Raw genomic sequence first — 25,748 nt, 5'->3', positions numbered from 1 at the left:
CGTCTAAAATCCGACACTTTTTTTTACATTTCTGGATGAAAATGTCTGTTCAGGTTCGCTCGGGGGCTCCGCGACGCCTTGGGCGGCACTGGTCCGGTCGAGGACCGGAGGCACCGGAGCCTCCATGTTTGACGTTCGCCGCGCGGGCGTGCGAGTCGGAGCGGAGCGAGTTGTGTCCAGCGCGCGACGGTGACGACGGCCGCGTTCTCTCGGGCGATCGGCACGACCTGTTCGGGCGGGCGGAGGCGCCACCGCAGACGGCCGCGGTATCTCGGAGCTTCGTGGGACGGGGATCCCCGTCCTCCCGGCTCGCATCATGGACGACTTGGGTGAGTAAAGCTCTCGGAAAATTTCGGCCAGAGTTAACCTCTCACAGACGCGCCTAGCCTCTCGCTTGTCGCAAGGACGACGCTGCGACGGGGATGCTGCTGCTGCTGCTGCTACGGCTCGTCGCGTCCGCGACGCGATCGCGTGGACACCCGCGTCGCCGAGTACCGGTGGAAACCGGATACTCCTTCGTCGAGCGACGCTCGAGACATGTTTTTATTCGGGCCTGTCAAAGGCGATCGCTGGAATCGAGGTTACGTTTTCTTCTTTTGCTTCTTTTTTTTTTTATCGAAGGTATCGGCACTTCGAGACGTATCCGTTTGCGTCCGCCGCGTACACAAGGACGTTGGAATACTTGTTAGTATTCGGGAGCGCATTCGGTACCGTTGCGCTGTCGTCAACAATGTTGACAGTTTGGGATGCATTCCGTTTAGGTTCGCCAGGTAGGAATGTTAATTGGAATTTTGTTGGGGTATCCTCTTCCTGTCCAAGTATTTATCAAAGGTATTATTTTTTTAGACATTTTCGAGATTAGAATATGTATACTGTTGTCCAGCAATCAATATCTCTATATTTTTTATAGCATTATTAACGAATCGTTAAGAAATGCAAGAAATTATTTTAAATTGTATTATATTTAGTATAATCAGAAATAATTATATTACAAATTATTTAAAATTAGATATATGTTATATATATCTAAGTATTTATCAAAGGTCAGTATAATTTTTTTGATGACGTATTTTCGAGACTAGAATACGTATACTGTTGTCCAGCAATCAATAGAAATGCAAGAAATTATTAAATTTAAATTGTTTTAATATAATCAAAAATAATTATATTATGAATTATTTAGAATAAAATTAGATATATATTATATGTATGTATCTAGTATTTATCAGAGGTCACTATTATTTTTTTGATACGTATTTTCGGGATTGGAATACGTATACTGTTGTCCAGCAATATATTTTAGATATTGTATTTATATATTTACACATAATTGTTTTAAATTACGTGTATTATACATATGTAAGCATAACGACATAAATCGGGGAGAAATTAATACTGTCCCCGAAATACTCTCGTGCATTTTCCCGCCAGTTTCTCCCGACTCCGATATTTGCTCCTTCCGTTTCCAATTTGCTAACATCATCGCGAGTCCGCGTATAGAGATCCGCGGATAAAGCATGCTGAATATTCTGCGAGAATGGGGAGGAAAGCCGCGTGAGGCTGGAGGGGCACGGTCGCGATCGCGACTATTATCTCGTACTCCTATATGGCCAGAAGGCCTTATTGCATCAGTGTTATGCCAACTGCACATTAGTTTGTCACGCACTCGTTATGGTGCCGCAGCTCGGTGCATTCGTGACGTGAGACGGGACATACTTTTCATTTTACACGCGCGGATCACGGGAGATGCGATCAGATATCAGGCGCTGAAAAGATAATCTCGAAAAGGATAGGAAGGATACGGAAGGAAATACTCTCTTTTGTGTGCGGTACAAAATTGATATTTGATTTACGTGTACAAGCGTTTAGAATTACACATATAAATTCGGGTGGGAAATATATATCTCTCTCTCGATAATGTGTGTTTTATGTTAAGTGCGAAAGAGCCGCATTGCGCATTCCGATGAGAACAGCTAAATGTGAATGGTATTTCTGCATCGTTTTGCATTTCTGGTCGCGATCAGTAACGTTATACTTGGCGATACGATCAAAGAAAAAAAAAATTCCTGGTAAACACTTTACGTACCTACGTTTAAACGCGTTGCAGTCTTAAATGTCGTCGATATGTGAGAATCTTATCGTTATTTCCCGTGAAAACGATCTGATCGTATCTATTGCAACGTTAGCCCAATATTGAGCTGTTCATCGTAAATGAAATTCCCTCAAATTAAATGTGCGCGACATAACGGAACGATTCTTTTTTACGAGAGATCAATGTCGCGTAATTCGCGGAGCGCGCTAATCTTTAGGGGTCGCGGCGGGATATTCACGTTGATAACACGGTAACCCGGATAACGATAGCAATGTCAACATATATGACGGCCCGATACGCCCTATCTGATCGCCGATATGTACTTTTATTGCTCCGGGAATAAAGCGACAGCGGGTTTGAATTTATAATTGATAAATCGATCCGCAAAACCGTCGGAAGCTGCGGAATATTATATATATGCACCAGAATATTATATGCGTCCCTTTCTCTCTTTCTCTTGCCTCTCGTGGCGTCGCGACGTCTCGTCTTTCTGTATACATCCACATTTGTCTTCCCGCCGCTATCTAATTTCCCTCTCTCTTTCTCCTATTCTATTTATTTACCCTATACCCTTTCTTGGCCGTCCCTCTTTCTTCGCTTTCTCTATTCTGTTCCACCTACCTTTTCCGCGGCGATTTTCCCCTCCCTCTCCGCCGCCCCCGTCTATCTCGCGACGTCTCTCCCTTTCGACGAAAGCGGAGACCGCGGCGGAGAACGAAAAGAGGCCGAAAGAGAGCTCTCTCTGTGTGACACTGGGCGCGGGTGAGCGCCGGAAATATCACCGCGCGTGGCATCTCGTCTTGCTCTTGTTCGCCGGCGTTCACCAAGCCGGGCACCGTCAACCAAAGAGTCGCGCGTCGCGTTGCTCGTGCACAGTCGCGACAAATTTCCCGTCGTCTCGACCAACACGCCCGCCTCGTGTCGGCCCCATTTACTCGGTGATTCGCGTTTTCCGCATGGGAAATCGCGGGGAATCGCTCGCCCATCTCTCAGCCGATAATTCATCACGGAGATGTTCCGGTGCAGCGAATTCCGCTCACGCGGAATCGCACGAGCGTGATAATAGCGAACGTAAACGCGCGTTGCACAACCGGACGTTCCCTTCGATGTGGCTGCCTGTCCGCGAAAACGATTTCTCCCTTCGGTTCTTCTGATCTCGAATATCATTAAATCACGTTGTTTCTCAGAAGATGCATTTTCCGACAGTAAGCTCTTGAAAGGGGAAAGCCATATAGTTATCTCTCAACCGTGCATGGTGAAGTGTAAAAGGTTTAAAGTCGCATCTTCCACGAAATCTGCACATGGTAAAAGTTATCGAGTAAATCGCTGCTGCTGACGTGTATTATCTATTGATTCACACGACGAGAGCTTCGCGCGAGGTGGCCCGAGTGAAATTTACGCGGTGTTAAAATTAGCCTTGTGGTCCACTTGAACCTCCACTAACACAGTTAAGGGTTACAATCTCTTCCGTTGAAACCGTCGTGTAAATCATTTCGCTCAACACAGTGCTTCGCGCGGGACGCTTTATTTCTTCCGTACTGTCTTACTTCTAAATTCAGAGTTCGTTGCCCCTCGTAGTCGCAAAGATACCGATAGGAAAACATATAGACATTTGTTCTCGCGAAATATCATCCGCGCGATCGATTTGATCTGCTGAGAGATCTCGAAGGAAGATATGCAGAAGATATATACTTGAAATATTCATTGTTACAGATTTAAAAAATTTTCTACTTACCGTGCCGCAAATTTTTTTTTATCTTCTATGTGAGTAGAAATCTCGATAGAAGATTGAATCTCTTGCTGTTGCAACTTGCAACTTGTGTACATTTGGAAAAGCTTCGTCTTTCGTCGCGCTAACCCGTTAAATTAGCGTCAATTCGCCGTCACGCAACAACGAGTACCGTAATTACATCCCCGGGGCTGGAGGAGGGAGGCTTATGTCACCCGTTTACTCGACGATCGCCACGTGAGTGAACACGTGCACGCGTACGCGCGCGCATCCAATTCCTCCTACGCAAGCGTGTGTGCGCGTGTGCGCGCGCGCGCGAGCGCAAGTGTGGCGCGAGGATGGCGATGGATCGGACGATGTATGGAAAGGTGGAGCGAAGCGACATTTATCAGCCTTACAGGATCACCATGAAGAAGGGCTCGCCTCCTGGATGTAAGTTTCTCAAACGATGAGTGTTCCGCCCCGCATGAACGCGATAATAACGCGAATGCCCGATCCTCCCCGCGAGAGGATTAATTGACGTCAATTATGCTGTGTTGCTCTCATTCTTATTAACTCGCGATGCACCTCCTATTGCTCAATTAATTAGACATCAAAGATATCTTTTGTTTATAGTATAATAACGTCAACATTGAAATTTGAAGATTTACAAGTGAAGAATTTCATCGTCGATTTATGTATAATTGTAAGACTATATATGTTTTACATGTCGCTATTGTAAGATATAATTTGAGATCGTTCCGGTCGTTAGCAGTTTAGCCACCCGTTATTGAGAGATATTTTGACGAATGACTCGTGTTCACAATAGAGCGGTCGTCGATGTTCTCCGAGCCAACAGTCGTCAAAGCTGCTCCGTCGAAGGCAGACGGAGCTCTGCTGTATTCGGAATTTTTTCGACTCGGAGAGCTCCTCTCTAGTGTATTATTTGATTTAAATAAATGAATTATTGTATTTTACACCACTGATCCTTAAAAGATTTTGTCTTGCTCTGAGTGAGTTCGGGATTAAGAATTATCTTCGCTAAAAAGAACTATCGTTCGACCGTGATTTAAATATCCATTTTGAAGTGTTTTAACTGACAAGATACGCAGATGCAAATTGCGGCGTAAGGGAACGGAACTAATTTCTAAATGCCTCCCGAGAACATGTCCTCGCGATGTTATCTGCATTTACGGATAGATTACGTTCACCACTTATCTCGGACATGATGCAATTGGACGTCCATCGGAATGTATCCATCGGCGGTTTTTTCGATCGGCGATCCGGTTACACCCGCATACGATTAAGCACGCGACGCCCTCGGAACACCGCGGCATAAATTGCCGGCGTGTTCTTTGACGATCGATCGATCGATCGAGCGTACGAATTCAAGGTAAAACGCCGGTGCGTAGGCATCACCTCTTCCTCGATCGCTCTCCTCAAGGGGGATCCTACCGCACCTCCATATGAGGTCAGCCTCACGTAGTTTCCACCTCCTACGCTCGCCCGCTCGCGACGCAAATATGTAGGAAGGCGCGATAAAGGAATCGCGCACACTCGCGGCCGGTTTAGATACCAGTCGATCGTTTAACCGAGTAATCGGTAAAAAAAAAATATTTTGTCCGAAAAAGAGTTTGCGTCCGTGTCGTTGGTGATTAATTTCGCAATTAACGTCCTTCGCGAACGCGGTTTAACGTGCGGGAGAACCCAGAAGAGCTCTCGAGTTGTTCTTCGTGTTGGATTATTATCCAATTAATATTGCCGTAATTTTTCTTTCTTACGATTGTATGAAATATTACTGAACGGATTAAAATAGACGGGTTAATCGATTTCGACGTTAATCACAGAGTGATCGCGTGTGCGCGGGTGTGCCGCGGTGGTTCGGGGGTTGCAGTGTTTCGCGCTCACACATACACATACATACAGTGTGATATTTCGTTATCGATTCCTGTTCCAATTTCCTTGATCGGAATCTTCCGATGTTTTCTCGTTTCTGATTCGCCGCCCATCCCACGGTCTCTGTTAAAATCGCGAGAGGGTGGCGCGCAGGAGAGAGAGAGAGAGAGAGAGAGAGAGAGAGAGAGAGAGAGAATCTCACGTAACAGAAGTTTCGTAAGGCGCGACAGCCGCAACAACAGCACGTGGTGCCAGTACCTCCTGGTCCCGCCAGACATCCGGTGCCGATCGATCATCTCCGCCGTCTTCGCGAATCATCTCGCCGCATCCGCGCACGTGCCCGTGTCGCTCCACGTGTCCAGTTTTAGTAGTACGACTCGTCGACGTGGTGGTCGTTGATAACGGGGTTTTACAGAGCCGGGCACTCGTCGATTCCGCTCGATTCCTCTCGTCGTTCCCGGTGGCCGTGACTCTTTGACCTCGCACCAGTAATCTAGCCCATTATTTCATTGCATTGTTCGCGGCTTCATTATTCGCAGTAGTCGAAGGTGTGTAGTCGACGTGCGTGGTCACAGTTTTTGCTTTAGTCTTCAAGAACTCGATGAAGTTAGTCCCGAAATCGGACCAATTCAATTTAGATCGTTTTTTTTTATCGAAATGTCAAGAAGGTCGTCTTTGTTCTTAGATGATGATTCATCTGACCGAATGTCCACACCTCGTCCGAGACGCGCGATCACCAAGGTCACGATCGATCGAGATAGAAAATCACGCGCGTTATACGCGATTCGCGAAAACGAGATCCGCGGCTACGTTTCTGGAGTATAGGATTAAAGTGTCCAGCTAGAGAACGGGTCTAAGCTAGTTCTGCTCTAATTTGAAGGTTTATTTTTACCCCGCTGCCAGCGAGTTAGAGCACAACACAGACGCCGTGGTGGATTCAGTCCGCGCGTGATTTACAGAGAATCCGGACGGGGACGGCGATTATCGTTGCCGATAACGAATACGGCGGATATTTTTGGCGTATCAATCTTTTCGTCTGTTTACATCCTCGAACCGCCATCTGTCGCGTCTCCTGTCCGTCACAATATATATATATATATATCTCATTTCCCGTCGCTTCCTCTAATTGGCAGAATAACATTTCAAAATCATATTTGGCATCGATAAGAATGCAGGATGGCCCAGAAATCACTACATACAATTCATATATTAATATAAAAAGCTGTTTAATATCACAAATACATTATTACGGGAATTGTTATTGATTTAAGTATATAAAATTTAATTAATACTTTAATTACTATTTCTGTAATTTTTTATATGCCATGTGATATATGAAACGTATAACGAGACTTATAATATATCCTTCGATTTTACGAATTTAATTTCGGAATAGTGACCTCTCGGCCAGCCTGCAATAACATATCTTACAACATCTCGCGTTGTGCCTCGCGTAGAGAAAGTGCCGCGTGAGATTCTTGAAAACGCGTAAAAATGGCGGATGTGATGAGGCCTGTCTCGCCGATTTCACCGGTTCGCCTGGCGACGATTCAACGTCACGCACGATGGGAGCAATACGTCAGTGAGTATTGCGAAATCACCTCTAATTAAACCCTAATTCCGACAGTGCGTGCGATGTGAAAAAACACGCTTCTTTTTATCTCCGAAATGCGACTTGTCTTATCAAATGTTTTCTCAACACGTATATTTGCCTCTTCTATTTTTTTATTTCTAATTTACTTTTTAATTTTTTTTTTTTTGAGTGGCATAGATATTCTTATGATTCGTAAAAAGTAAATTTACCGTTCGCAACGCATAATTATCTTCTATTTGACAATATTTTCCGGAAAATGAAATTTCAGAAACTGTAGCGATTCTGAGTTGTATAATCTCTTATTATGTTTGCACACCTTGATGTAATTTTAAGTCGGTCTCTTAAGATAAATAAATTCAAGTTGGCCTCTTCGTCTCGTTTCGCCGCGAGTTTCGTATATTAGCGCCGCGCATTTGGCCGCGATTAGGCTGAATTAGCGAGTAATTCAGATTGATGGGAATTCGTGTTGCGGCAATAACGGCCGCCAGTGATACAGTTAACGTCACGAAGCTCACCGTCCCTCTCTTCTCCTTGCGGTTCACGCAAGATACGCGCGCGCGTTACGCGCTCGCGGCTACGCGCAATATTGATGATTCCGACTCGCGGTATGAATCAGCCGTGCAAAATAGACCTCGATAAGCCTCGGCAGGCTCCGTGCCAGTGCTGAAGTCCCATTCAGACGATTACCCAATGCCCGCGGGGCGGGCGCACGCGGGGCGCAAAAAAAGATCACGTTAGCGGAGCGCAAAAAGCGCAAACGCATCGCGCGTGCAACGCGCAGGGAAGTATGCACGAATGCGTCTGAACGCGCGTGCCGATCTTGTCTAAATAAGTCCGCGAGTGTTTCTGATAATTTTTCACGTATGCGAAACATTCTCGCGCACGCTCGATCTTATTTGAGAGCGTTGAATTTGGCGTCGCGACACCTACGTCGCACAATGTAACTCATTTGTTGTGAAACATTTATTTTGACGTTATTATATTTTTGACGATGATATTTAATGCGTGCGTTTAATCGCGGAACTACGAATTTTATCGTAATACAAGAATTTGTATGCCAAAGCTTGGAACATTTAACCTTCTCCTGCCATCTGCGATGTACACACATCAACAGAATACTGCACGATTGTTCGCTATAGCGATAAGCATTAAAGTGCTTTAAGAGACTGGTTATTCCACTTAGCTACTCGGAAAGGCAGTTTGTCTTCGGATTTTCTCGAAGCTGTTTCCACGCGTGCAATATTCGTTAATTAGTTTAGTAATTAAGAATTTAAAAATTGACAAAGCAAAGTCTTAAATTAATATAAAAATTAAAGTTTGTAGAAATTTGTCTGCAGAGGAAAAGTGGGAGGATCACTGCACCGAATAAATAATCAAACTGGATTGCCGAAACTTCCCTAAATTTCTTCATCTTTATTCTAAAACTTAGAAATTAAAAAATAAAATTTCCCCAAGTTGGGGAATTTTATTTAAGCAATTTCAATTAAACCGAAGAAGTCGAGGTTTTGAATTCTTCTGAAAAGACGAAGTAGGACACCCTGTATGTATTCTCTCCTAGAACCCCCTAGAACAGCTGAACGTTTCCTCGAAGCCGCGGCGTGTTTGCTCGCACGATGCGCAATCGGGTTCCCCGTAATCAGGCAGAGGGGGACATGTCGCGGAGCAACCAGCCGCCTAGGCGTCCGTTTCTTCTGAACAACCGCAGCTTCCGCTCAACATACGGGAATGCCCCACTACCGTCTTAATGCCTGCTTAATGTCCTTCCTCCTCTCCAGCTCCTCGCTCCTTCCTTCCAGCTCACGGTATCGCCTTCCTGCGCACTTCAATGATAATCAGTCCCGCCGACGTTCCCGTGCGCGTCGCGTCATCCGTATACGCGTGGCATTCCGCTTAAACACGTGCCGCGTTCCCCGGGAGTGCGTGGCAAAATCGGAGCGAAACCGATCGTCTGGGAACCGCTCGAAAAAACGCGGGCGAACGCGAAAAGAGAGCTGTGGCGAACGACGACATAAAGCTGCACCTTGACTCCATCATCCTCGAGAATCTCTTTGTGCGATATAATAGTCTTGTTCGATCTTAGTCCCTATACATTCAATCGGTGACGTTTCTCGCACTTCGACAACTTTTTTCGAAGCACAGATGACAAGATAGTGTCAATAACGACAATAGTAATACCGGGATATGTACACAATTGGCGCGATACGATGCGATTCGCGATAAATTTCGCAGATTAAAACGCTTGATAAACACTTTGCTTTTCTTATCGGCGCCAGTCTTTAACGCGACGGAACGTCACGGTGTCTCGGTTCGCTTTGTTTTTCTCATATTTCGCTTCGGTGAACTAATTCGCCGCTATATATTTCTCGGTATAGCGTCTCAGCGTTAATTATGCATTCGTTCTTAACTGGACCCTTCTTGAGGCTGCTTCGTGGAATCCTCCGTGAATTTTTTAACGTTCTGAATGATTTATATCTCTTTACATCTTTGACATTTTTTTATATATAATCATTTGGTACGCAGGAAGGACAGAACCGCCTTGCTTGCTGAAAGAAGTCGCGCCGCGGGATCCTCGGCTTCGTGATTTCTTCTTTTTTTTTTCCTCGTTCGCGGATTTGTCCCCTCGATTTCACGCTTTCTCCGGGCATTTTTACTCGCCGGGGACTCGCCGAAGTCGGCCTGTAAAACTCGCGGCCGCCGCTCGCGGGGTTCAACGTTCCTGAAATAGTGGGTGTGTCGGACCTCTCTCGCGATCGCCGCGATGGAGACGACGCACGTGCCTGAAGAGGAGAACCTGTACCAGGTGTACAATCACGAGAGAGCGACCAGTAACCTCGTTACTCTCGGTAAACGCACATTTCCCTGACAATTAGACTTACCAATTAGACGACGTGCTATACTTTGGGCGGGACGAACAAATTTTCTGAAAGAAATTCCCAAGTTTCTCGGCCTTCTAAGGAATTTTCTCTGGTAAACGCGAGAGAAAGTTCGGGCAAAGAAATAAATCCTTATACCGTCGACACGAGAAATCCGCTGCACACCGTGTAGGTCGCAAAAGGATGTGAATTTGCAACAATAGGGATTCACGTAGCCTTCCTCGACCCGTGTAACGGACTTCTCACGCGAATATATCACGCGAACAGTAAAATGTTTATACCCCGTTTCTGCTTTTCCACACGGTATTTAACCACGTCTCCTGTATTTTTCTCCGCGTATTCAATATTAAACATATGATTAATCATAATTTAAGTATAATTTCGTACGTCGGCGACGCAATTTGCGTTTGATGTTGCTTTCACGTTGAATTTATTATTCGTTGTTCGCGTGGATTACGTTATTCGCATGGATTACACGGCGTTTAGCTCGCAGATGGGTAATATTTCCTGATATTTTAAGTTAAACAAATTAAACGTGTCGCGGCATTCACGCGCCTGCCAAGGACGACGACGGCGACGAAGCGGTGGGCATGGCGTCATCATGAAACAATGTCGCGACATTTCCTTTTTTATATACATGTGACAGCTCGAAATTAAATAAGTGAGCCCAATTGTGCCAATAAGTGCGTTATCAGTTCGTGAAATTTTTAGAATGTTTTGCTTCATTATGGTATTCCTCAAATTATTATTCTGCTTAAAAAAATTTATATATTGTATTTTAAATTGAAAATTACACAATCTGTTGACCAGCAAAAATCAATTATCTTATATACCTATAAAGATAAAAATTAGAATTAGCAACAATTATTTTCTATCTATTGCTCTGAATGGATACATTAATATAACAATATAATTAAAGATAGATAGTAGATATCTGAAGATTAACAATAATGAAATTTTCATTTGTTATTAAGTATTAATCGAACAACAGGCAGATAATAAAGATATGAACTCTTTAAATAAAATCGATCGAAGAAATCAGTTATATGACGGGAATATAAGTTTCCGCCCATTTTTCTCTACAAAAATAAGCTTTGATAAACGTGGCGAAAGCTCGAAATAGTGGAGATTCGTTGATAAATTTAGGAATGAGACAACGTGATGAACCACGCGCCTGCACTTTTTTCGAGATGGATTTAAATTCCGATCGTCGATCCGTCCGAATTTTGCGATTGCAGTTGCAAGTGAAATTAATCTATCGATCTATTGTGTATTCCAGATGCGTTGCTGGCGGACTTGCAGAACACTGTGTCGTCGGAGGGAAATCACGTCGGCGGAGGTAACGCGACACCCGGTTACGGATCGCTGAATGGCGCCCGCATCCACACGACCACCGGGTACAGATCTTACGATAATCGAACATCGCCACTGCCACCGCAATCGGTATGTCAAAAGCCTTTCAGTTCCTCAATTAGATTACTAATAGACCTACGAGGACTATGCGCCTCTCGTGCGCGCCTAATTCTGAAGATTTACGTCGAAAAAGAGTTAATTTTATATAGAAAGCAGAAGAACATCCATATGTATGTATATGTATGTATAAAATGGAACATATTGAAATTACGAGTCCAGCGTCGAAAGAAAAAGAAAACCGTGATAAATGACAAGGGTGCAACTGATCTTTTTGACATTTTAATATCTCAACCTTCGGCGTTCAGTTATCTCCTATACATGAGTCAGTCATACGATATCGTAATGTTTATCAAATCCATGTCTTTGCATTTCGACAGAGTCAGATTCGCAAAAGAAATTTCATAAGGGTAGGGTTCTGTTTTGATATGATAAAACGTTTCCCGATGATAAAACGCAAGAGAACGGAACGGTGGTTTATCGATGTGCGTGGGAAGCGCTCACCCCTGTTATGAAGAGACGTTGCTGAACGCCGTGGAAGTGGTTCGCCAGATGGAGCCAAGTGGTTCGACGACGACGACCACGACTGTTCTGAAATCGCTCGCGGTTTCTTCCACAAGGTATCAACTGCCAGCGCGAAGCGACATTCGTGTTGATGCCAGAGGCGTTCGACATATTTCAATACACCACGCGCGCGATCGTTAGAAGATAAAGAAAACTCGACTATTTTCGACAGGACTGCGGCAATAGGGATTCTCTATTCACTACTATGTAAACCCGATCTCTCTCCTCTCGTCTCTTCGCTGAAATATTAAACTATCAGAGACGTCAGTTGCACCCTCATTTATCACGGTTTTCTTTTTCTTTCGACGCTGGGCTCGTAATTTCAATGTGTGTTCCATTATACACGGACGCTCCTCTAATGCTATACAAAATTAACTCTTTGGCACTAGCGCCGTTTCGCGATTCCAGTCTACAAAACGTCCCGAAATAGAGCAATCCGTCGTCATGGTCGCGAAAGCGTGACACAGGGGGAATCCGTAAATAAACCTCTTCGCCGACGGTTAATAACTGTCGATAAGATGTCTTGGCGAGATACAGCGCGGTCTCGTCAATGTCTTTCGATCGTCCGCAGCTGGCTTTCAAGGCCACAAACACCATTAATTCACGGACATTCGCCATTAAGTGGGATCCAGTTTAGAGTGATCGAGGTATCGGATCCCCATTTAATCTCAAACGTAGACGCTATACGGAGAGGATTTTTTTTTAATTTACCCTGCAAATTATGTTAATTGTGGAACAATATAGTATTTAGGTAAATTTTACCGTGCACTACAATAAATTTTACTGTAAAATATTAAATATTTTATGCACTCCGATAAGCGTTTACGTTAGAAACGTGAGATAGGCTTTAAAAAGGTCTAAACATTTCCGTTTAGTACACGGAGATAATTTCTTTTTAATTTACCCTGCAAATCATGTTAATTGTGAGACGATATAGTATTTAGGTAAATTTTACTGTAAAATCTTATTGTAGTGCACAGTAAAATTTACCTAAATACTATATTGTTCAACAATTAACATGATTTTCAGGGTAAATTTAAAAAAAATTCTCTCCGTGTACTAAACGGAAATGTTTAGACCTTTTTAGAGCCTATCTCACGTTTCTAACGTAAACGCTTATCGGAGTGCATAAAATGTTTATATTAATAGACAAGTGTTTCAATTTTTTTTTATCTGCCCACGTATCCGCGTAACAACGATTCCTCCCGTGTATTTTGCGAGCGTGTAACACTGAGATCTTTGCGCAATAATTTGATCGGCGGACGTTCTCAAATATTTTCAGAGCGTGGCCGCTCAAATTTGTTTAGACATGGATCCGTCCGTATCGCAATCATGAAAATAGACCGCTAAAGAAGTTGAAGAGTCCGGGAGACTCCCGGCGGTTTTCGCTCGCGACAATATTCCGATTATCTCTCGCGCGTCAACCGCAGCCGGGTTGTTTTGAAAGGGGGGGAAAAAAGAGAAACTTCCACGGAGTCATAAAGCACGGGTCGGGAATAACTGTGACGCAACGGCGTGGCTAAAATCGGAATCAATATCGTGTCTAAAATTGACTGTCCGAAGCATCACTACGGGCAACAACGTCGAAACGTGTGTGTGCGCGCGGCAGTCGGAATCGTGTATCAGGTCCCGGAGAGAGATTCTCGAATTACTCCCGTATACTCTTTATTTTCACTGGGGAGAAATTACGCGAGGTTGTGCCTGAAGATGCGAAGGTTACGCATACAAACCGAGCTTAATTTATTCGCCGCCGAATAGAGCAGTGAATAAAGAAAATTCGAATCTGAATCGTTAACACATTTATACGTACGGGCAATTTTAGAAATCTAATTCTAATTAAAGTTGAAAACAATTTAAAGAAAATTTTAAAACGGAGACGTTTATTCTCGCTAAATTGTACTATATCAAGATATACTTTTGTTTGTTGGCTTGAAAAATTGCATGATGCAAGAACTCGAATTGTTAATACATACGCATGGATAATTTTAGAAATTTATTTATTTTATTAAGGTTGAAAACCATTTAAAGAAATTTAAAAGACGTCTATTCTCGCTACATTGTACTATATTCAAATATTTTTATTTGCTGGTTTGAAAAATTGCGACGTTAAGAAAAATGTCAGTAAATAAGTATTATTAAAAATTATTGATCCGTTGCTCCGTAAAATAATTGAGGTCGAGGAATAATGTGATACGCAGATAAAAGTATCGTGCAGCAATAAATTTCATTCGCGCAGAATATTGTTGGAAAAAGTCAGTCGTATAGGGACTGGTGCGTTTCCGCGCGAGTTTTCCGCGACAAAGAGACCTCCACCTGTTACGTTCCCTGTCGATTTTATCGATTCTCGCTCGGCCTAGGGCAGCGCGGCCTCTATTATTCATGATCCTCGACTCGTGTCGCGCTCCGGTTGCAAAATTTGCGGTCGAACGCAACGCCAAGCCGCGGCTATACATATACGCACCGTTCGCTGGCCGCGTCAATCCTCGCTGAATTGCGCTTTATTTGCAGTAAAAAAAAAAGGAGAGAAACCACCTCTGTCCATCTTTAGTCCGACAGCTCGCCGAGTCGCGAATTATGTATTCATGCATTCAGGAGTGCGCAAATATTACGTATCTCTTTTTGCCGGCTTTTGCATACCTCGGCACTCGGCCGCTCGGCGAGAACTCGTGTGTATATTGAAAGTAGAATTGCGGTACGGACAAGCGAATATCGATTTCGATGCATTTTGCAGTACGAAGCCGTACGAGCGGTAGAAACGTAGTTTGCAGTTCTTCTTTTAGTTCTTCTTACGGGATACTTTATTTTTAATCGGAAAGATAAATTTGTTACTGTCTCGTTATTTTTTTTGTATCGGAAAAAGGATAGAGTTAAAACAATAATTTTTCTTTGCCACAGAATGAACTGTCGATACATTAAATGCTTGGTTCTGCAAATATTTATATTTCAAGAGAAAATAGCAAATAATTTAAGCAGCTGACTAAAATGATTTTAAAAATGACAGATTTTATTTATTTTTATCTGGTTATCCATCTATTCTACTTCAATATTGTTTGTGTACAATAGATGAGAACACCCTATGTTAGGTCAACGAACTTAAAGTCTAAGTCTATAATCGAATTATGATCGTAGCACTTTGTTTGAATTGTTTAAATAATAAGTTAGATTACAGTCAGACTTGACACTCTTGATCGCCACTAATTACACGAATTATATTTGTATAAATACAATTAAATTTATCATATTTATTATTCCATTATTATATTTCTAATTTATACTTAAATATTGTGTGTAATGTCTTCATAGTATAGGTATAATTATTTTATAGTGCATTATAGCATACTAAATTATGAAATATTATTAAAAATGTATACTTATGAATTAATCACTTTTCCATGTTTTCGTTTGCGTCGTGAAACCTGTTTAAAGAAGCGGAGAAGAACTCTCGCGCGTTGAAGGGTTCAACCGATTGTTTCACGATTGATGAGAGTTTAAAACAGCTAAGAAATTTCCGACAGTTGCCGCCTCCGCGTTTTAATAAATCGCGCCGTTCACATTACTCTTCTCGAAACGTGTCGTTATAGCATCGATCTGTCACCAAGTTTGCACTGCAGTCGTCAGTCTCGGACGTGACGCGATTCAGTTTCGATACAGTCCGAGACCTATTTTCGTGATGGCTAACTAGGCGAAAATTGTCAGCGAAGACTTGTTTCGTGAAGCGTCCTGATGCGCAGAGATATCATAATTTTTTATTTAAAAATTACAACTCTGCAACAAATTTTCTTTAGCTATTTATTATTATAATCAGTTATAAAATGACAAAAAATTATATTTGTATCCGTTGTCGATTTTTCGTTTTTAAATCAGTTAATGATTAATTAACTAAATTAAATTAAAGTATCGTAAATTTTTTTATTATCATTTCTTTGTCGCGGATGTAATCTGTGATAAAATAAAAATATTCTTAGTGATAAATTTCGGTTCGAGTAACTCTATAGGCTCTGCTATTTTTCAACGTTGTCCCACGTACTATTGTCCAACACACACAGCAATTGCAGCGACGACATGACGCTAAACAGCATCTCGGGTTACGAGACATTGTTGACGAATGGCAATAACCATTTCTTACCGAAATTACCGTTGCCGGGTGCCAAATCCTGCCAGCTTGCCGAAGGTCGCGCGCGGAACACAGTTCGAGCGCTTTCCCTTTGACGCGAATTTAGCCCGCGCGCGCGCGCCTACACGATTCCAGAACGCGATTCGCGTTGCAGCTGCATCTGCCGATGCAGCCCGTTGCATAAACGCCGCCGAATGCGGTAACAACGCGAGCACGTGACCGCGACGGATTGGAGAGCTGTACACATGCCCGGACGCGTGATGTATCTCGGAGAAGCGTGTGCGAGAGGTATACCTCGCAAAATACTGTTTTACTCTCGGGAGGAACCAAATTTTCGGAAAATTTTGAAGGCGTCGGCGTTTTTTATTGAAAATAATTCACTTATAATAAATTTATTGGTAGATATTCGCAGATTGGAAAGCTTGTGGAAGGCGAGCGTATTTTTTAATTCTCATGAAAAATAAATAGTAAATTTGCAGTCAAAGAATCCTCTATCGATTTGGCAGCAAACCGGTATCCCGAGTTTTGCGAATAGTGCAAAGATCGCACGAGGGATCCTGCGCGGATGCTGCCTCGCGTTAATAATGATGTCGCCACCGAAATTTCCCCGCTGAGCGCCGATACGTCTTGCTGACATGTTTCTACTGGCTTACCGCGAGTGTATTTTTAGACCGACAACTCAGCCGTAACCTAGTTTTCGTCCAGCAGGATGCGCCGTAAATGCTGTTTTATTGCAAAAAAAATAGTCACGCGGGAGTTTAGCGATAAATTTTGCTATCCGTGTTTGCTTTTCAGAAATTCGATTGCAATTCGTCTATTATTTTTGGGAGTTATTTGAAAGATCGTAATTTATTCAATATCATAAATCTGCAAAATCTACAAAATCGTTTGTTTCGACATAACGATACGATATCTTACAATAGCTGCGAAAAATATGCTGAAATATAAACGTAAAATACAATTAGTTACGTTATACGCCCGAAAAAAGAAAGATATTTCATGTATTTAAAAAATATAATTGGATAATTTTTCAGCACCTTGATAATTATATCTATTAATGTCCTGCGCTTAAATAGCGAGGATAATAACCGTCGTAAATTGTGGTGGCGATTTATTTTTATGCAGGGGGGCGGGTTATTATAGAGACCGACCTCAATTGCATTAGTTTCGTTCCGCGTCATTTACGAATCCTCTTCGAAGACACGTGAGAGCTTCAATTTATCGCTACGGATGGTTGCGGTTCGCATTTGGCCATCGATTAGCCTGACGTCAAGCATCAGATTTAATTTCGGTAAACAAGTCGGAGCTACTTCTCGCGAGTCGCCAATTTTGTAATTGAAACATCTTTGATTTACTTATTAAAATGATATCTTTAACGTCAACTTGAACAATATGGATAAACATTGTACATGCTCAATTAATAGTATTAAAAGAGTATATACAACACGAGTTTATTTTGTATAAATATCATAAATTTTTAAATATATTTAATTTATTTTTAAATAATTTTTGTCATTTTATTATAAATTATGTGATACGCTAAAAATTTCCATTATGTCCCAAATCTTACCTAATATTATTATCGGATGTTTGTATCGTTTTTCAAAGAAGGGATGCGTGATGGCGATCATATTTTTAGGATATTTTCTCTTGCGACTAAAAGCGATCTAAAATTGACTTTGTCGGAACTAAAAATGCACGTCGTCCTGTATGACGGCGTGTTCCACACGCGCCGCATAATGATTCTAGTGACATCATGTTTCTAAATAATAATGCACTTTTCGGAAACTTGGCAGGCCATTGCTTTTTGTCGATTAACAAGCCAAGAGCATCTGGGTGAACGCAGAAAATCGCGCAGCTGTCGTTCAAGTCGTCTTCGCGTACTGTCCATTCATCCGAAGAAATCCTCGTAATTGTCGGACTTTTCCAACCGTGGCATTCGACATTGAATATTTCCACATTTCAATATCGAAGAGTTTATTTAAATTATTATACTAATTTAAATTATTAGGGCTCTATATTTTTCTCTATGATTGAAAATGTATTTAAAAAATGTTCGCTATCAAGCTGAAATTTTATCACAAGCATGGAATTAACAGTAAAATTATCAACTAACGCAATAGGACTAAATTTTTACGCTTGCAGAGACTGCATGGTCATGATAAACAATAAATTGATAAGAATAAATATTTTAAGACACGGCAAAACATCAGTGAATTATTGCATTAATTCTTTTAAGACAATTTTTTCTGTTATGTAAAATTGATGAAAAAAATCGGTGTCTTTGATGTGTGGATACATATATAATATGAAGGAACTTGGAGCCGTGATCGCTTCATCGCGACCTTTCCCGAATGTTGTAGCCGACTTATCAGAATCGCGAGGCAATAGAGGAAACCATGGGTAAAACCGGAAGTACGTCTTACACCCAGGCTGGCACCGGGAGTAAGATGCCTTCCCTCAATAACAATCTTTCCGAGCTGGACACCCTTCTGCAAGACCTGAGCAACGCGCGCTATAATGCCCACTTTCAAGAAAGAGGTTGACTATTTAGACTCTTAACCCTTTCCCGAACGGTCAATTTTTTTCAACGGACAAAACTCTTTTCTTAGTGATTTCTTGAAAATTCATATCTCTCTGAATCTTTCTTTAAAAAATCACGAACGACATGAAGTACAAAAGCTTTTTCACGGATTAAATCTCACAGATTCGATATCTTATTTTTTAATTAATCTTCATACGAGATGTAGTTTGGACGAATTTTTAGTTCGCGATTTTATTTATAAGAGAATTAAACGTTGGTTGCTAAGAAAGCAATCGATGAAAGCATTTGCTGAAAGAAATCAGCTTTATATTTGTGAAAAACAATCTGTAGGAGCACGATAATTTTGATAACGTCCTATTTCTTTCATATATTTTCTTCTTTTACTGTCAAACCTTTCGGGAAACATCAGAAACGGTTTCGCAGAAGCGGTTTATCGCACAGAGTTTGCTCGATGATTATAGACAGCCGCGCGTCCACAGGAATGAACGGGGGTGCGACCAGCCCCATGCTCCGTTCTCCAAGTAGCATGTCAGCCTCTCGACCCACCGTCGACTCGTTGCTCGAGGAGCTAAGCACCGCAGTGCCTAACGGGTGAGCTTTCTGTGTGCGCGCAAATTAATCCTAAAACGACTGTAAAGAGCAGGCCGCTTTCAAACATCTAGCTCTTGCGATTAATAATTTCGAGATTTGAATTTGATTATTCCGGCGAGTTCAGATTAATTCGTAGAAGATCGAACTCGGCGGCGAATCGGGGGGATTTCGATCCCCGAGATGTAATTCGCGTTCGATAAAACGGACTGTTGTCCCTCTCCCCCTTCGAGCAGAGACTACCCCGCCGACGGAAAGGTGAGAGTCACCATACAAGAGACGTCCACGGAGGTACAGCCGGTCTACGACGGCTATCCCTCCAGTCAGCAAGGCTCGTTGAGCCGAACCGAGGTTCACCGGAGTTACCCTAACGGTCATACCGCGAGTAACGCTACCAAGGAGCTGGACGACCTAATGGCTTCGCTTTCCGAATTTAAGGTATCCATCCATCCATAACGTAATCACGTAATAATTGCAATTTACATATATAATGTTTACATAACGCGATTTACCCTTTCGGAGCGGCCGATATAGCAATATTTCATTTTCCAGGGAGATTAAATGTATAATTTTAATTGATTAAAAAAAAAAGACAGTTGATAGACCTAAATGTTTAAAATATTTAGTTGCAAATATATCGACAATTAGATCGAAAACCTGGAAAATTGTAAAGAAGTTTAGTTTGAATGCCGTTCCTAAAGGGTTAAATAACTCTTTCGGTGTCCACATCGGCTTCCAGCTCTCGTACGTTTCCATTGAGCTTGAGATCGCCAAATAAACTAAATAAACTCTTTTGTTGCTGGCTGGAAGCCGAATGGACTCTTTTACGCACTTTTACGTTTAATCTCGTACCGAAAGAGTTAGCATATGCTGCTTCTCGTCTGCATTGTGTATATAACCGGGTTCGAAAGGTAACATTCAAACATCTATAGAAGATCCGTTCCAAAATGTATCATTAAACTCAGTGATACACCATTATCTTATCCCGAGGTTCTCCGCTCCTCCGTACACGGATCCTCCCATGTAGCTGTTGACGAAACAGGTACAGTCTGCTGTCTGACTGTCCCCGACCGTTCGCCGCTTTGATTTACCGCGGAATCGGAAAACACCGGGGCGTTAAATCCACTCCTGCCCATTCTTGGCTCCCCGCGTTACGAAAATAACCACCTCGCCACCACCTCGTGGTGCCGAGGACCACCTACCAGAGCCGCACTAGATATTCCTCCCCGACGACCTCCCCCGGTCTTTTCCGCGGCCGCGAAAGAAGGGGGACCAAGAAGACCAAGTCACGGAGAGGTGGGGCACCCGCGCATCGGTGCGACCCGCCGAAACACCCGGAGCTTTCGGCCAGTCTGCAAGCTCGCCCGTGACGATCGACATCTCCTACTTTTTACCTTGTCGTCTCGCCCGTGGGTCTTCATTTCTCTTCACTCGACACCTCGCGCGGACTCGCACCCTTGACATCCCGACCTGACCCTTTTCTCTCACCTTGCCCGTCAAATCAGCGATATCCAACCTTGAACAATCTTCGCGTCCTGACACCTCTCTCACTCGACACCGTACACACACACATACAGACACGTGCACGATCGATACAGATTCGTAGAATTATACGTTCTTCTTTTTCGAGGGTTTAGTGCGACGAGTGCAACTCTCAGCTTTTCGAGAAATTGAAATCGTTCGATCGTTCGATCTCGAGGTTGAGGAAATTTTTTTTATACTTTCGAATAACGATGGGATATCAGAGAGAACTGCAAGAAAAATATCTTTTTTTAAATTCCATCGCCATATTTTCTCAGCTCTACAAAATCGAGATCGAAGCGTCCGCACTTCGGACTTAAATCTCAATTTCTCGGATAGAGAGTTGTCACTCGTGTATTTTTTCACGCGCTCGATCCTACGATCCCCGATTGTCTTTGCAGATCAATAGCGGCACCCATCAGCACCAGACGGTGACCGACTCCCCGTACGCGAAGCCCAACAAGGCCACCAAGAGCTCGCAGAGCCCTTTGCCCGCCGAGGGCACGCAGACCCGCGTCCACATTACCGAGACCCACACGACTCATCTCTATCACCCGGGAGAGAGCCAACCTCTCAAGCAGAACCAGTTGGATTCTATGCTCGGCAATCTTCAGGCCGACATGAGCCGCCAAGGTGTCAACACGACCCAGAAGGGATGCTGCAGCGCCTGCGAGAAGCCTATTGTGGGCCAGGTAGCCGTCAACCGCGTCATGACTCCTGATAGCTGATAGCGATATCCAGCGACCGGATATAATTCTCCTTGTTAATATTCTTGCTGCACAGGTGATAACGGCCTTGGGCAAGACGTGGCATCCGGAACACTTCACATGCACCCACTGCAACCAGGAGTTGGGCACGCGGAACTTCTTCGAGAGGGAGGGTCACCCTTACTGCGAGACGGACTATCATAACTTGTTTTCGCCTCGTTGCGCTTACTGCAACGGGCCCATTCTCGATGTAAGGATCGCGGAGTATTTTGGGGCTTTTGAGGAAAAGAGTTATAAGTCGTACTCGTGGATTTTCACAAGTGCAACCGGGACGAAGATTGAAAACCGAATAATAAAAAGGCTTGGCATAAAAATCCTCATTTCCCCCTGAACGTTTTATCCTTTGGCATTCATGAAATACCTAAAAACGACGTGACAAAACTGTAATAGAGCTTTTTCTCTAAATCATATTGTTGAATCGATTATGACACAGAGAGATCATCGCCGAAAATGTCAATCCGTACTCTTTTCCCGAACGCCTCTAAATGTCTCATCACGCAAATTCGCTCGCGGATGCGAAAGAGATATTTTTCTTCCAGAAATGCGTTACCGCCCTGGAGAAGACCTGGCACACCGAGCACTTCTTCTGCGCCCAGTGCGGCAAGCAGTTCGGCGAGGAGGGCTTCCACGAGCGGGACGGCAAGCCCTACTGCCGCGAAGACTACTTCGACATGTTCGCACCCAAGTGCGGCGGCTGCAATCGCGCAATCATGGAGAATTATATATCTGCGCTCAACAGTCAATGGCATCCGGACTGCTTCGTCTGCAGGGTAGGTATCACGCTCGCGAGATTCGTCTGTCTCATCACCGAATTCTATTTTCAGCGCAAACTTTACGAGATCGTCCAACATCTTCGTTTCCCTCATGCGTGCTATCTTAAAAGTCCCGAAAAATCGCGGAGAAAATGTCGCAAGAAACGTAGATCAGGCACATTTAAACTCTGACAATTACAGGATTGCAAGAAGCCGGTCTCCGGAAAGTCCTTCTACGCGATGGAAGGACAGCCGGTGTGCCCCAAGTGCGTCGGGGTGGACGACGACGACGAAGAGGAAGAGCAAGAGGCGTAAGGACGCCGCTCGATCCTGCCGCCTCACGTCGTCGTGCCAATTTCTCACGCCGAATTTCTTTGTCACTTATCGCCCAGTTATCCCCCGCACGAGTTATGTTGCCCCCCTGTATGCCCTCTGGCTCTATGAATGCGGAGCCACCCCCCCCCGCCCCCCTCTGATCCCCCGACAGGTGATTTAGCTATTTAGGCTTGGCGCTGGGGAAGACCGAGTCACGAAGAAACGCCGAGTCACCGTCGCTTTAATTCCGCATTGCAAAATACACAGATACATCGGAAACGCTTTCCACACGCATCGGACACACAACACTCTTACGTCACGGGGCATACAAGACGGGCAAGCACAAGTACGAGCTAGCTGCTTTCGTTTTTTCAAAGCTCGCCTTGACATTGTGCCGAGAGCACTTGACAATAGAGAGGAATTCTGTCGAATCCGCGCGGATACTATTAGTACTGTTTATGAGAAGTAAAGAAATAAACCTTCCCTCCCCCGCTCCATCTTCCCCAAAAAAAGAAAACCCCCCAAAACGAAAAGACACACACGACACCGAGAGTCGGCTGGCTCATCTACACACACAGCGACTCGGAGATGCGCGTCTTGTGGTAGCAGACGCGAGGAAGAGCCAATCTGAACGCTATGGACGACGTTGCTGTCGTCACAAATGGATGTTTTCATTCTTTAGGATGTGCAGTAGCAGCAGACGAATCGAATTGATGAGTGAAACGAATTAAAAATTTGAAAGAAGTAGAACGATTAATTTCTCTTAAAGAAATGTTTTATCTCTCTTTGAAAACTTTCTAAATTAAATATAATATCACATTCGTATATGTAGATATAATAGATTTCAAAGAATTGAAGCGAGTCAGAAAAATACATGTCCATTAATAATTCGATTCTTCTGATAATACTATACATATTTTCTATCCATCATCTACTATTATATTCGATGATGAGAGATGAAATCGTCGCATGATAATCTCTAGTCCTTTTCATTTAATGTCATTTAAATTTAATATGAATCTCGTTTTATTTAAAACGAGAAATAGTAGTGTGTAGACTACGGCATATTTCCAAATTACTATCAATTTCTTAAAAGTTTTAAATATTTGCAAACATTTTTCTCTCGGGAATTATTGACTATCATGTGATAATATTATTGATATATATATATTTAATTGAAAACTCCAATATTACATATAAAATTTCACATAATGTTCCCAATGTTTCTTTAACAGAACAAGACATCTATGTATTTATTCATCTTTAAGCTGGAAAAATGAGATTTTTTTTTAAGGTTTGCCGAATTTTGCTTGAAATTATATTTTTTCGTGTATCAAACTTTTTTATATAATGTTCTCAAATGTGTCCATATTTTTCATTTTGCAGGATTGCAGACAGAAGTTTCAGGGCGGTTCCTTCTTCGATCACGAGGGATTGCCGTATTGCGAGACACACTATCACGCCAAGAGAGGATCCTTGTGTGCAGGATGCCATAAACCCATTACCGGTGAGTACATCGGGTTTTTGAAATTAAGATTTTAATATTTTTATGATATTAATCTCTTTTTTTTGCATTTCGTTTCTTACAGGTCGCTGCATAACGGCGATGTTCCGCAAATTCCATCCCGAGCACTTCGTGTGCGCGTTTTGCCTGAAACAGTTGAACAAGGGCACGTTCAAGGAGCAAAACGACAAACCTTACTGCCATGGCTGCTTTGAGAAGCTCTTCGGATGAATAATCTTCGTCTTTTTCGAAAAAACATTTTTTTTGTAACATAACGAAACGAGTTTCTCTCGGCATTTTATTATTCTTGACGAAATCCGTACACGGTATAAATACTTACTTGCTTTGATTGTCTATATAGAAGTGCAAGACAAGGACTCACATTGCCTAAAGTAGCCTTCTAGAATTTCCATTTTTTTAGTAAATATTGACTAATGGGTAGTTGCATGCAAAAGAAATATCACGAATAGATTAAAGGAATTAATGGATTTATTATCCTGTTTCGATCGCCGTTTTTTTTTACGCAATCGAGATCATTTCACACAATTTCTTCCTTCAAAGAAAATGAAATAAGATTATAAAATTGTTATATCTGAATGTACAGTTCAGATCTCGTTTCTCGATTAATATTGACAAGTAAATTTCAATAGAAACTTAATTTACGGAAATAAAAATTGTTGAAATATTTAATGTTAAAATTAAGAAATTGCAACAGATTTTTCTCCTATCAAATTTCCATTTAATCAAATTCAAATTCATACAGCAATTAGTAGATGCGATAGAACACTCTAATTTTTGTACGTCTTAGAAATTCTCTATTTAATTTTTCGTGATAAATCACGCATGTTTCTAAAGCTGCTCAGTTTGAGTTCGTTATGCCGTTTTAAAGATTAACGAAAAGGGTGCTATACAATAATTCATTGTTATTAATAATTTGTATCGATATCTAGTAATATTTGTACAACCGTCAATCTTTGCCACCAAATATCTCCCCGACGACAGCTCTTCCCATGCGTTAGAAATATTTCGTATATTTATAAAATATTTAAATAGCATTAGTATAATAATCATTTCAACATTACCGCGCGAATAGCGTTACATACGCAAAGTTTATATACGCCTGCTATATCGAGTCGCATATATTGCCATATAAAAGTAATCGAGGAAATAAAGATATACATAGAACGAATTCGCGTCACCACGTACAAAAACGACGCTTTAGCGTACAGAGTTGGAAAATGGAAGGAAGATATGCCATTATAGTTTTGAGATTTATTTCTATTGAATAGAACAAAAAAAATTAGTATACATATAATATGTATAGACATGTATACACGAATAATAAATTTCTTAAATAGGCGCCTGTGTGGGTGTGTATATGTAAAAAAAATTGACCATTCGTGACTGTAGAAAACTATTCACGTATGCTCTTATAACATCGAATAAATTCGAACAAATTATTTTAGAGATATATATAAAAATATATTCTTACAGCTAATGTCACT

General features: G+C 42.4%; 1 protein-coding gene across 13 annotated transcripts; it reads left to right on the top strand.

The window, feature by feature from the left end:
• The first annotated feature begins 152 nt into the window (after positions 1 to 152).
• Positions 153 to 25,741, top strand: LOC105455342 (leupaxin). Of its 13 annotated transcripts, none has more exons than XM_011698597.1 (11): positions 4,180 to 4,253; positions 7,154 to 7,278; positions 11,443 to 11,606; positions 18,615 to 18,792; positions 19,258 to 19,387; positions 19,621 to 19,822; positions 21,307 to 21,597; positions 21,689 to 21,862; positions 22,212 to 22,442; positions 24,126 to 24,246; positions 24,329 to 25,741. In XM_011698597.1, the coding sequence occupies exons 2-11, from the start codon at positions 7,191 to 7,193 to the stop codon at positions 24,472 to 24,474; spliced, it is 1,725 nt and encodes a 574-aa protein (XP_011696899.1). In that variant the 5' UTR covers positions 4,180 to 4,253; positions 7,154 to 7,190; the 3' UTR covers positions 24,475 to 25,741. The 13 variants fall into 13 exon arrangements, with proteins under 13 accessions (XP_011696905.1, XP_011696904.1, XP_011696893.1 ...); XM_011698594.1 differs by lacking the exon at positions 4,180 to 4,253 and adding an exon at positions 4,347 to 4,926; XM_011698595.1 differs by lacking the exon at positions 4,180 to 4,253 and adding an exon at positions 5,343 to 5,563.
• Positions 25,742 to 25,748: the final 7 nt, after the last annotated feature.

This window comes from Wasmannia auropunctata, unplaced genomic scaffold (assembly GCF_000956235.1).
Source record: "Wasmannia auropunctata unplaced genomic scaffold, wasmannia.A_1.0 LD335903.1, whole genome shotgun sequence".
Lineage (NCBI taxonomy): Eukaryota > Metazoa > Arthropoda > Insecta > Hymenoptera > Formicidae > Wasmannia > Wasmannia auropunctata.
This window is presented reverse-complemented; position numbering and strand designations above follow the sequence as displayed.